At 35.4% G+C, this 12471-nt stretch overlaps 1 protein-coding gene and 1 non-coding gene across 2 annotated transcripts; one reads left to right on the forward strand and one right to left on the reverse strand.

Moving 5' to 3' along the window:
- The first annotated feature begins 3421 nt into the window (after window positions 1–3421).
- On the forward strand, window positions 3422–7690 carry LOC107160546 (olfactory receptor 2Y1-like). The gene has a single exon (XM_015507219.2). It carries the CDS (start codon window positions 5763–5765, stop codon window positions 6699–6701), a length of 939 nt encoding a protein of 312 aa, XP_015362705.1. The 5' UTR covers window positions 3422–5762; the 3' UTR covers window positions 6702–7690.
- A 3189-nt stretch (window positions 7691–10879) lies between these two features.
- On the reverse strand, window positions 10880–10952 carry Trnav-uac. The gene has a single exon. It is a non-coding gene; the product is annotated as a tRNA-Val (tRNA).
- Window positions 10953–12471: the final 1519 nt, after the last annotated feature.

The following is a 12471-nucleotide window of genomic DNA, read 5'->3' on the forward strand; positions in this document are numbered from 1 at the left end:
GACATTTTTAGGCTAGTGCATTTTTGGGTATGTGTTAGGGTTGTGGTGAGATAGGATATTTTGTGTATTATGAAATGTGCAACAATATTCTTGGCCTTGATATACTAGATGCCAATTGTACCAATGAAAATTGTCTGCAGACATTGACAAGTATCTCCTGAAGGTCATCTCACCCCTGTTAGAGAACCTCTGTCTTAAATGAAGTGATATGGAAGATATAACTTGAACCAAAGTGGAGCTATTGGAAACTGATGACTAGTTTTCTGGCTTGGCAAATTGAGTAATTATGGTGCCCTTCCCTCATAGGGCACACAGGAGGAAAGGAGTTTTGAAGGGTAAGAGGGTGAGTTTAGTAATGGACCCCAGGGGTCTTTTAAGTGGAGATGTCCAGCAAGCATATGGTGTTTAACCAGTAGGTTTTATTATTCAGGTAAGATGAGGTAAACAGACCAGAAAATGATTGCCATTTAGTAGTTTATTATGAGGCTGGTTTTGTAGTTCAGTGGTAGAGCACTTGCCTAGCATGTGTGAGGCACTGAGTTCAATTCTCAGCACCATAAATAAATAAATAAATAAATAAATAAATAAAATAAAGGTCCATCAACAACTAAAAAAGAAACTATCCTTTAAAAATAGTTTATTACTTATGACTTCTAAGAAAATGGGGCAAGGCATATAATGAAGCACCAGGTGGGTTGGCAACAGGGGGAGTAAGGGAAAATGTGAACAAGAGTCTCTACTATGGTTTCTGCAATATGGAACTGGGCAGGTAGAGTAAGCAGGCTTAAAACTAGTGAGCTTGAATATTTTCAACACTCTTTGGGATATAAAAACTGTCTTTACTTGTCTGGTCAAGGCAAGTACAGGGTGTGAGATCCTGACTGAAACCAAATAAAGTGGTGCTTGGAATAGGATTTCTGGATTGGTAGTTTGTATATGAAAGGACTGCTTTCATGAAAGTCTCTTACTATCTTTAGGAATTGCTATCCCTGAGATGGAAGTTTCTTCCATGATCATCAAGACCTCTAAATGTCAAAGCATTCGAATTGCATAAAATAAAAAGACATAATTTAGTACAAATTCATTATAGAAGTCTGAAGTTCAAGCGATATTGGTGATGGAGGCATACATTTGAGGATTATCAACCACAGTGACTCTGTGATGCAAGCTCCCTGGAATAAGTGACATTTTCCAGTAAGGTTCCTTAGAAGGTAAGAGAAGAAGGTTTAGGATGGAACCCTGAAGAGGAACCTGTCATGAAAAGGATGTACAGAGAAAGAGGAGCATCTTAGAGACTGAGGGATGGCCAAAGAAAGAGGAGGATATCCAGGAAGGTGAGGGAAGATATTTTGTGTAGAAAGGGATAGAGTCAACATGTAAAATGCTATGGCAAAGAAGAAAACGGAAAATATCCACTGAGTTTTCTTATAAAAGTAGAGAGGGCAAAATTCATATAGAAGTGGGTTGAGGACTGAGTGGGAGAGGAAGTGGTAGAAACATTGAGCAGAGGCAACTCTTTTAATAAGGTAATCTATGAAGAGGAAGAGACATAAGAGAAACTAAAAGGGGACATAGGAGGAAAGATTTTTTTTTTTTTGATGGCAGACGCTTGCTCATAGCTCACTTCTGTTGGGAAAGAGTAAGTAGAGAGAGAAAAATGTTAAAGACACATTAGAAAAACTGTGAATTTTTGGTAAGACTGATTTAAATGCTCATATTATTCTTTTCAGAATTATTTATTAATCTGATAGTAACACCACTATTATTGCATTGTCACTACTGGAAACTGTAGAGAACTACATTCTTCCAGAATTGAGTAGATGTGAGAGTTCTAATAAGTGATACAAAATGATCAATATGGTGACTCAAAGAGTACAAGATACATGATGATGAAAGTAGGGAGCTGATAGAAATATGGGGGTACAAGATTATGGATGAGAAAATGAGGCAGGGCTTCATTAAAAAAGTTCTTGGTTTGAAATTCTGTACACAGGAGTTATGCATCCGATGGTGTGAAGGGCTATAAGGAAATGATCTGTTTGTTCTCTCCAAAAAAGAGAGGCAAATGTCCTGTATTATTATTTTGCTAAGTCTGAGCTTGTTTTTTTGGTGAAATTCAGGGTCCAATGGACACTGTTATCATTTAGATCTGAATTATTCCCCAAAAGCCCATGTGTTGAAGGGCTTAGTCCCTAATGCTTCAATTATCTATCAGTAGGGCTTTTATGAAACGTTTGGAGAATGAAGGCTCTATCCTCATCATGGGATTAATTTGTTTGATAGATTCATAATTTGGAGTACAGAGAGGTGGTGGAAACTGTAGGCAGCTGGGACATGATTGGAGGAAGTATGTGGTTTGCTCTATATTTTGTATCTGGACCCTCCTCCCCTCCCCTCCCCTCTCCTCTTTGTCTCCATCCCAGAGAGTGTCTCTTCCTCCGTAATGTTCCTCTCACCTGAGGCCCAGAACAATGGAGCCAGCTGTCTGAAACTCTGAATCTGTAAGCCAAAATAATCCTCTTCTCCTCCAAGTTGTTTGTGTCAGATATTTTGGTCACAGTGATGGAAAGCTGACTAACACAGTCTGTTGACTTTTGTTAAGCTTTTGAGTAGTACTCTCCATCTCATATTTTTTCTTCTGTTTTTTCCTTAGTTTGTAAAATAAAATTTATCATGCATATTTAAGGTCTAAAACATGATGTTATGGCATACATATTAAATAGTGAAATAGCTACTATCAGGAAATAAATCAATCTATATGCAATCATCTACAGTTTCTTATTTTTCTTTGTTTATGTGGCAAGAGTAGCTTAAATATATTTTTTTAGCATGAATCCCAAATATGGCACAATTTTATTACCTATATTCTTTCTGTTATCATTAGATCTCTAGACTTTTTCATTTTAAATATCTTCTACTTGTATTCTTTGATACATATTCTCTATTCCCCCTTCCCAGCTCATTTCTGGCAATGATGTTTGTTATTTTTTACTATCTACTTTTCTTTTACATAATACATATAAGTGAGATCATGCAATTTTTGTTTTCTGCTTCTGGCTTACTTCCCTTATACAATGTATTCTAGTTTCATCCAAAATTGTAGTAAATGACAAAATCTTCTCATCTTATCCATTCTGAGTTGTTTTTATGCACGGTATGAGATAAGCTCCAATTTCATTCTTTTGCATTGGAAATTTATAGTCTCCAATTTATGGATGAGACTATCCTTTCTGCATTATGTCCTCTTAGTGCCCTGGTGAAAAATTAGCCATATATGTTAGGATTTATTTCTGTTCAAGTCTTTTATTCTACTGGCCTATGGGTCTAGTGTTTAGGTAGTTTGTGTGTGTGTTTGCTGATGCTACACTGTTTTGATTACTGTTGTTTATAATAAAATCTTAAATCAGAAGATGTGATACTTTTGACTTGTTTTTTTTTCCCCTTGGAATTGTTTTGGTTATTTGGGCTTGTCTTTTGGTTTTTATGAATGACTGTCAAATTTACAAGTCTCAAGTCCTCCAATCCACATTTGTCCAATGGAGGTTTGAAAGCTAAATTTAATTCTCCCAGTTCAAAGATATCTCATCATTATATCTACCATAATTGCCATGTATTGTTTTACAGATCCAGGTTTCAACCTAATGAAATTCCTTTGGATTATAGTTCTATTGTTTATCATTTCAATTATAGTTATAAGCATTTGTTCAACTTCAAATATATGAAGCATATCTATATGGCATTATAAATATTATTGGTGAACATATAGAGCAGGAATGGTTAACAGTCTTGTGCTACTAAATGACAAACAGTGCAGGTGTATTAATTTTTGAATGCTACACAGGAAACAAATATTTCTGGAGCATTTATGTGCACAGGACATTGTGTCTCAGGGTAGGTAATGCATTCATTAATTCATTCAACAATATTTGCTAAGAGCTGCCCTGGAAGATGAAAATATTATGATGAATAAATTCAGCCGATCTAGTTGCAGGGAACTTAAAGATTAGTTATAGAGGAAGACAACTGTTAAAAGTGAGAATAGCTCTTTTATTTTTGGTAAGTTACAGAATGTATCATATTATTTAGTCCCAAATTAATGTAAAATGGTTCATTTTCTTTGTTTTCAGGTAAGTAAGTTAAGACTCATAGAAACGAATTTTTCAGAACAGATGGCTCATCTGGTCAGTGGTAGAATTGATTGGTTAGGATCTGGTATGTACACTAAGGCTGTTTTAGAAAAAAAAAACAGCTTTGGAGTATTGGTGAAGTTACATATGAATTAACAGTTTTTATAATAAATTCACATTTCATTTAACTTTTCCATAAGGTCCTCAAGGATAGTCTCCAAATTCATCATCATTGATCCAGCATTGATCCATTGATGATGATCTTCTAGTTCAGTAAACTTGGCATTAGAGGAATCAGCAGTTAGGAAAAGATATTTCATATTGAGCACAAACCAGACTTTTTTTTTTAATCACCAGTTTCCTGATTTACTTTCTGATATATTTTCATATGAAATAATTGGATTTTTACCACAAGAAAGATCAATCTTTCAAGGAAGGCAATTTTGATGCATACCCCACTTCAGTAGTTCATCAAAATGTGTTATATGTTAGTCTGCAAGTTTCTTGGAGGAAGTGAACTTCCATGAGATTTGATGGAGGGTCAAATGTTTCATGTAAAAAATTTATCTGAGAGCTACTATGTGGCATGAATGAAAGTAACATCATCATATCTTGAGTACCATAAAAATGCTGATATTTACTTTTAAATACAATTTGTTTTCTACCACTCAACTTAAAAAAGGACAGAGAAAAGAATATTAGTGAGTGGCCAAGTACTAGAAAGAAAATTCACAAAGAGAGCTATGTTAGAAAGGAAAGAATAGCTTTTTCTGTGCAGTTGAAATATGAGATTTATTAGCTGAAGAAGTGGAAGGAGGGGTATTCAAGGTGTGATGGATAACACATTATATGGAGTATATCTTCTGTTAATTGTTCTTTTTTCCTCCAGAGTCTTGAATCAACACTCTTCTCAGTCCTATGTGACAGGTGTCAGCTGGTCATGAGAAGGGCAGCAGGATAGGTGCACTGGCTATGATATCCCAGCAGAAGGTAGCTTATCAGCACCCACAGATCAAACTCACAATTACAGTCTAGTTAATTTTTTTAAAAAAATTTAAAATGGACACAATACCCTTATTTTATTTATTTTTATGTGGTGCTGAGGATTACCAGTGCCTCACACATGCCAGGCAAGTGCTCTATCACTGAGCCACAACCTTAACCCCAGTCTGGTTAATTCTTGATTAAAATCTGAAATAAGATACCCTACACAAAGGACAGGGGCAAAAGATAACAACAGAGAATAATAATGCTGCATTTTTACATGTTAGATATTTAAAATACATTTCTACATTACTACATTTTGTCTTAAACTCAGTGAAATGAGGAGGGAAAACACCATCTCTATTTTTAGGCAAAGATGTAGCAGATCCAGAGGACTGGGTGACCTGACCAAAGAAAAAACAGACAGCAAGACTGTGGTTGAAACAATAATGCCAGCATTCCTGATCTAGTGATTTGCAGTACAAAGAACAGAGTAAGAATAGAAGACTGGTCAGAAATGAACTAAATACAAAAACAGAAAATAGAAAGCATGATTTTATAGCACTGAGGGAATATTGTAAAATATTTTTAATTCATTTTCTTCATAGAGGACATTGAATTTTCTTTTGTTATTTGTGCAGGTGAAAGGCTATGGGAAGTTTCAACACCAGTTTTGGAGAGGGCTTCATTTTGGTGGGCTTCTCAGATTGGCCTCAACTGGAATTCATCCTTTTTATCTATATTTCACTTTTCTACTCCCTAACTCTCATTGGAAACACCACCATCATTGCACTCTCACAACTGGACCCTCGACTGCACACACCCATGTACTTCTTCCTCTGCCACCTCTCCTTCCTGGACCTTTGCTATACCACCAGCACTGTGCCCCAGCTGCTGATCAGTCTTTCTGGACTTGACAGGACCATCAGCTATGGACGGTGTGTGGCTCAGCTCTTCTTTTACCTTGCTCTGGGCTCCACTGAGTGTGTGCTCCTGGTGGTGATGGCCTTTGACCGCTATGCTGCTGTGTGTCGTCCACTCCACTACACAGCCATCATGAACCCCCTTCTCTGTCACTCCCTGGCTATTGCTGCCTGGGTGGGAGGTTTCATGAACTCTCTGATTCAGACAAGCCTCATGATGGCCATGCCTCTCTGTGGCCTCCATTACCTGAACCACTTCTTCTGTGAGATGCTTGTACTCCAGAAGTTGGCTTGTGAGGATACAGGAGGCACAGAGGCCAAGATGTTTGTGGCCCGAGTCATAATCATTGTTATTCCTGCAGCACTGATTCTAGGCTCCTATGCACACATTGCTCAGGCAGTGCTGAGGATCAAGTCAATGGCAGGGCGCAGAAAGGCTTTTGGGACATGTGGGTCCCACCTCCTTGTGGTTTGTCTGTTTTATGGCTCAGCCATGTACACATACCTCCAATCCATGGGCAGTTACACTGAGAGTGAGGGAAAGTTTGTTGCCCTTTTTTATACTATCATCATCCCCATGCTCAATCCTTTGATCTATACCCTAAGGAACAAGGATGTGAAGGGAGCTCTGTGGAAGGTACTGGGGAGAGGCAGAGACTCTGGGTAACAGAAGAAAAGAAGGTTAGTAGTAACATTTCTTGTCAACAGCTCTCTGATATGGAGTCCATCCTGCTTCTTGTAGAGTAGTTATTGTGTAGAAAATAGTTCTCAGTTGGCCCCGGGTTTTATTGTTTTCCTTGTTTGGAAGTTTGAAGGGGAGATCTCTTGAGATGTTTACTTGCTATGATCACTGTGCAGTGGGGAGTAAGTGCTGATTTGTATCTCCACTTTCTAAGGGAATAAGATGGGAATAGGGTGCAGAATGAGGTTGGGTTCTTGGCATGTCTGAGAACCAGAAAAGGATCAATTCAGAATGACCACACTTTTACCAACAGCCAGATTCTGACATGGTGCCATCTATATGGCACCATGACAAAGTCATAGGACATAAGTTCACCCTGATGTTCTAATTTTTTGTGACTCTGGCCATAATCATTCATATCTCAAGGCCTGTTTAAAAAGTCTCTTACAGTTGTTCCCCTTCTGTGATACTTTGAGCAAATAATTTTAAACAGAGCTACTTCATGAAACAGACCTGTTGTCATTTATCCATTGAAGAAAGAGGTAATGTCAATTGACCATCACTGCATAAAGGGAGAGAGCAATAGCTTATCAGCCTCACCAGAGTCTCAGTCATGCTACTTGGTGTCATGCTGCATGGAGAAGAAATTTGCCATATAAGATAGAAGAGAACAGAGAAGAAATGAGTATACGAATAATGAACTAATAAGAGAAATTTTAAAATAAAAAAGTACACGTTGTACTCAAATAGAAGAAAATCATATAGAAAAATCATTATTTCGAAGAGAGTTATAAAATAAATAAAAAGCAAGAAAAATAAAAGATTTATAAATATTTATCATTTGACATGTATCTGAATGTTCATTTCTGGGCTTTTCTATATTTCCTTTCTACATATCTGTCTTCATGGTGGTAACCCACATTCCTACCACTGTCACTTCATTCCATGTACTTAAATGAGGGTTTCATAACAAAAAGTGCAAGTATGTTTGTTATAAGACCTTTTGCAGTTTTCTCATATTTCAATTTGATTTAATCATCTTTCACTTCAATTACAATAATATTTGCTTAATATTTGAAAACTTGTTTTGTGTAAGTTGTCATTAATTCTGTAACAACATTGAGTTATATTCACTGCCTATTCATTATGAAGTTAAGGTTCAAAAGTTTTAAATAACTTACTCAAGTTTAAATAGAAAATAAAGTGTGAAGGCAAGGCCCAGGCTTCTGCAATCCTAAACCAAACCCTTAGCATAACATGCTGCCAGTTCTATTTTCTGAGAGCAAATGTCATAATGATTGAGATTAGGAAGAAATGTTGGAGAGGTGAGAAGGATGCCAAGATGGTACAATGAAGAAAGGAGTCTCATTAGCAAATGGTTTTTAGAAAACTGGCTCTCTTCTTGCGATGGATGAATTTAGATTCTTATCTTATGACATATATAAAATTAAAAGATATCAAATACCTAAACATAAAATGGAAAACTATAAAAATCTTAGAAAAAGACACAAGGAAAAATCTTGGTGACATTTCATTTGGCAATGATTTCCTGCATATTGCACCAAAAGCCTGGGTAACATTAGTTAAACTGGATCAACAGGACCCTGTCAAAATTAAAAACTTCTGTACATCAAAGGACACAATCAACAGAGTGAAAGGGCAAAGTACTCAATGGGAGATCACTGGGTACTTCCAAATCACATATCTACTAATATACAAAGGCCATCTACAACTCAACAACAACAACAACAACAAAATTAATAACATCGCTATAAAGAATGTTCAAAGGAGTTAAAGAGACATTGTTCTTAAAAAGCTATGTGACTAGTGTATGAAAAGATGCCAACATAAAAAATCATTAGGCTCATGCAAATCAAAACCACAAGCACAATCTACTTATACCCATTAGGTTAAATGCTATTTAAAAAACTAAACATAAGAAGGATTGTGAGAAAATGGAAAAATTGAAACTCCTCATGTACTCTTGGAGGGAATGTAGATTGGTATCATCTCTACAGAAAACAGCATGGAGTTTCACAAAATAAATAAATGAAAGTAGAATTACCATAGGATCCAGCTATTTTTATTTCTGAGTCTATATCCAAAATAATTGAAAGCAGGGTTTCAGAGATTTGCTTGCATACCCATGGTATTAGGTTCTTTATAGACAGTACCAAAGAGAAAGAGAAAGGTGTGTGGGTGAGAGACAGACAGGTGTGAAGGCATTTATCAAGGGAATTTGCACATGCAATTGTGGAGGATGAGAAGCCTCACAATAGGCCACCTGCAAGCTGGAGACCCTGTAATGCCAGTAGGATAGCTCAGTTCAAGTCTGAGAGTCTCCGAACTAAGGAAACCAATGTGTAACTTTCATGCAAGGTGAAGTCCTGAAAACTGAGGCCTGTGAGTCCAAAGTCTAGGATGGCTAGAATCTTAGTATCCAATGGCAGAAGAAGATGGGTGTCCTAGGAGAGAGAGAGAGAGAGAGAGAGAGAGAGAGAGAGAGAGAGAGAGATTCACTTTCCTCTGCTTTTTAAACTATCTTGGTTCCTAGCTAATTAGATGGTACCTGCTCATATTGAGAGCAGATCTTCCCAACTAGTTTCACCAACTGACATGCCAATATACTCTGGAAATACTCTCATATATCCAGAAATAATGCTTTACCAGTTCTCTATATATTTCTTAATCCAGTTAACTTGACTGTCATACTCATTGTCACAGCAGCATTATTCACAATAGCCAAAAGGTGGAAGCAACCTCAGTGTCCATCTACCAATGAATGAATGAATAAATTGTATATATATATATATATATATATATATATATATATATATATATATATATATATAATGTCTCATATATATTATATATAATATCTCATATATATACATACACAAATACATATACACATACAGTGGAACATTATTTAGCATTAAAAAAGGAAATTCTGACACATGCTTCAGTATGGTAGAACTTTGTGAACTATAAAGCATAAGCTAAGTTAAATAGCCAGTCACAATAGCCAAGCACAAATTCTGTATAATTCTACTTATATGAGTAGAGTAGTCAAATTCATTAGATGTAGAAAGTAGAATGGCAGTTGCCAGGGAGTAGAGAAGATAGGGGCTTGTTTAGTGAGTATAGAGATACAGTTTTGCTAGATAAAAAAGTTCTGGAGAGCTGATGTATGACAATGTGAATGTACTTAGCACTATTGAACTATATACTTAAAATGATTAAGATGGCAAATTTTACGTTATGTGTATCTCACCGCAATTAGAGAAAAAATGTAAAATTAGTAACATCCAGAATGCCAATAATAATCACGTCATAGAAGAAATTAGCAATCAATGGATAAAAATCACAAAACATTTCTAAAGAAGATAAAAAAATCTAAATGATACTGAAGATCTACATATTCATATGTGGAATACACTATACTATATAAATTCCTATTTTACTCTAACTAATTCTAATTATTTCCTGATACAATTCTAAAAACTTCCAAACAGGGCCTCTTGTAGCACTTGAATAGTTACACTCTCATGGAAAAAGTAAAGAGTATTCTTAAAAAAAAACTTTGGAGACTTGGGCTATAAATTATGAAATTACTATAAATCTAAAAATAAAGACAAAAGATATTACTGAAAGGAACATATGATGGAACAGCAGAACAAAGAGAACCAACAGAAACTGAAAAGTTGGTGTATGACAATGGAAAATTTGCTAGGGAAACCAGAGTTGTTCAATAAGTGTTATTCAAACAGATTATCTGAAAGGATATGATAATAATATGCCAAATTGATTCAAAGCCTCAATGTGAAATAGCAAGATATCAAACTTTCAGAAGGCACAGAGAAGAATATTTCTAGGTCCATAACTTAGAGACTCATTTTTTTTTGTTTTAATTTTTAATTTATTTTGTTAACATGCATCAATTGTATATACTAATGGGATCCAGTGTGGTATTTCTGTACAACATATAGCACTCATTGATCAAATCCAACCTTCCTGCATATGCCCTTCTCAATCTGTATTAGTCACTATTCCACTTTTAGGTAGGCTTGCTTTTTAATTTTTTATTTATTTACTTTTTTGGCTTCTACATATGAAGAACGTGTAGTACTTGCCTTTCTGTGTTGGGCTTCTTTCTTTCTTTTTGGTGGTACTGGGGCTTGAACCCAGGGCCTTGTGCATGTAAGGCAAGCACTCTACCAACTGAGCTATATCCCCTTGGGCTTATTTCATTTGGCACAATTTCCTTTGCATGTTGCTACAAGTGATAGGATTTCATCCTTTTTTATGGATCAATAATATTCTATTGTGTATACATACCATATTTTCTTTATGTATTCATTTATTGATGGGAACCTAAGCTGATTCCATATCTTAGGTCTTGTAAATAATGCTACAATAAACTTGGGTGTGCAGGTATGGAGATTCAGTTTTTGAGAAGACTTAAAAGGAAAAGATTAATATTAAATGCATGTGGATACACACATGTGCATGAATGCTATCTGTCTCTTTTTCTTTCATGCATGCGTGCGCGCGCGCGCACACACACACACACACATATATAAATGAAATAAATAAAATAAAAACCATGCTAGAGATTAGGAGGTATTTGCAATGTAAAAATAAGTAGATTAATATGTACAAAATAAATTAATTATAAAATCTTTTGAAAAGTATAAATATCACAATAAAAGCAAAATACATACTTAGATAATTCTAGAAAAAAATTGGACTCAAAAACAAGTGAAAAAATCCTCAACCTCTCTCGATCGAAAAAGTGCAAATTGATGTCAATAAGGTACAATTTCATACCCTTTAAATTAGCAAACATTTAAAGTTTTTGTTTGTTTTTGTTTTTATTGTTTTTTAAATGACAGGGATGAGAGATATTCCAGTGTTTTATTGTTGAAGATACTTGTATTTTCTGACTCAGATTTGACTGTGATAAACCATCTAGAAAAACTCTTGCCCATAGCACAGAGCCATGCATAAAAATCTTCACTACCATAGTGTTTGAAGTAGAAAAACATTTGAAATAACACAATAGTTTGTTCTTCAGATATAATGATTAAACAGTGGTATGTTGATTCCATGAATCTATGTAGCAATTAAAATAAATGAACTCCTCAGTCTCCCCTCTACCCATTGGAGAGCCATCTGAAGAGGCCAGGAACAGCCGCTTTCATGCTTCCATTTCTTCATATTTATTCCTGTGGTTACATGTATTTAGTAGAATTGGGAAAGATTTTCACGCTCAGAACCAAAGGAATTTTGTTTTTAATCATGGCTTTTCCATTGAGAGCTAGTTTCTTGGTCACAATTCATTAAATTATTCTGAGGTTTTGGTTAAAAGTATTCCCAGGGCATTGTGCTATCTTTAAATGATAGAAAGATGTTGTGAAGTGTGCTCAGGTTTAATTTTTCTTATGATTTTTAAAGGTAAGAGTAAGGATGGAGATATTGAAATCTAAAGGAAGCTGAATTTAGCTGAGTGTAAGGAAGAATTTACAAAAGTAAGAGATGCATAACAGGGTGCTCATAGGCAAAAATAATACATTACACATTATAGAATAACTAAGTAGATTTTAAATGTCTCACTATGAAATATTGTTAGGTAAGCAAGGTCATGGAAATGTTAGTTACCTTGAGTTAATCATGCACATTTTGTACATATATGAAGATTTCACACTGAACCATTTAAACATATACCATTATGATTTGTCAAATTGAAAAATTA

This window comes from Marmota marmota, unplaced genomic scaffold (assembly GCF_001458135.2).
Source record: "Marmota marmota marmota unplaced genomic scaffold, marMar, whole genome shotgun sequence".
NCBI lineage: Eukaryota > Metazoa > Chordata > Mammalia > Rodentia > Sciuridae > Marmota > Marmota marmota.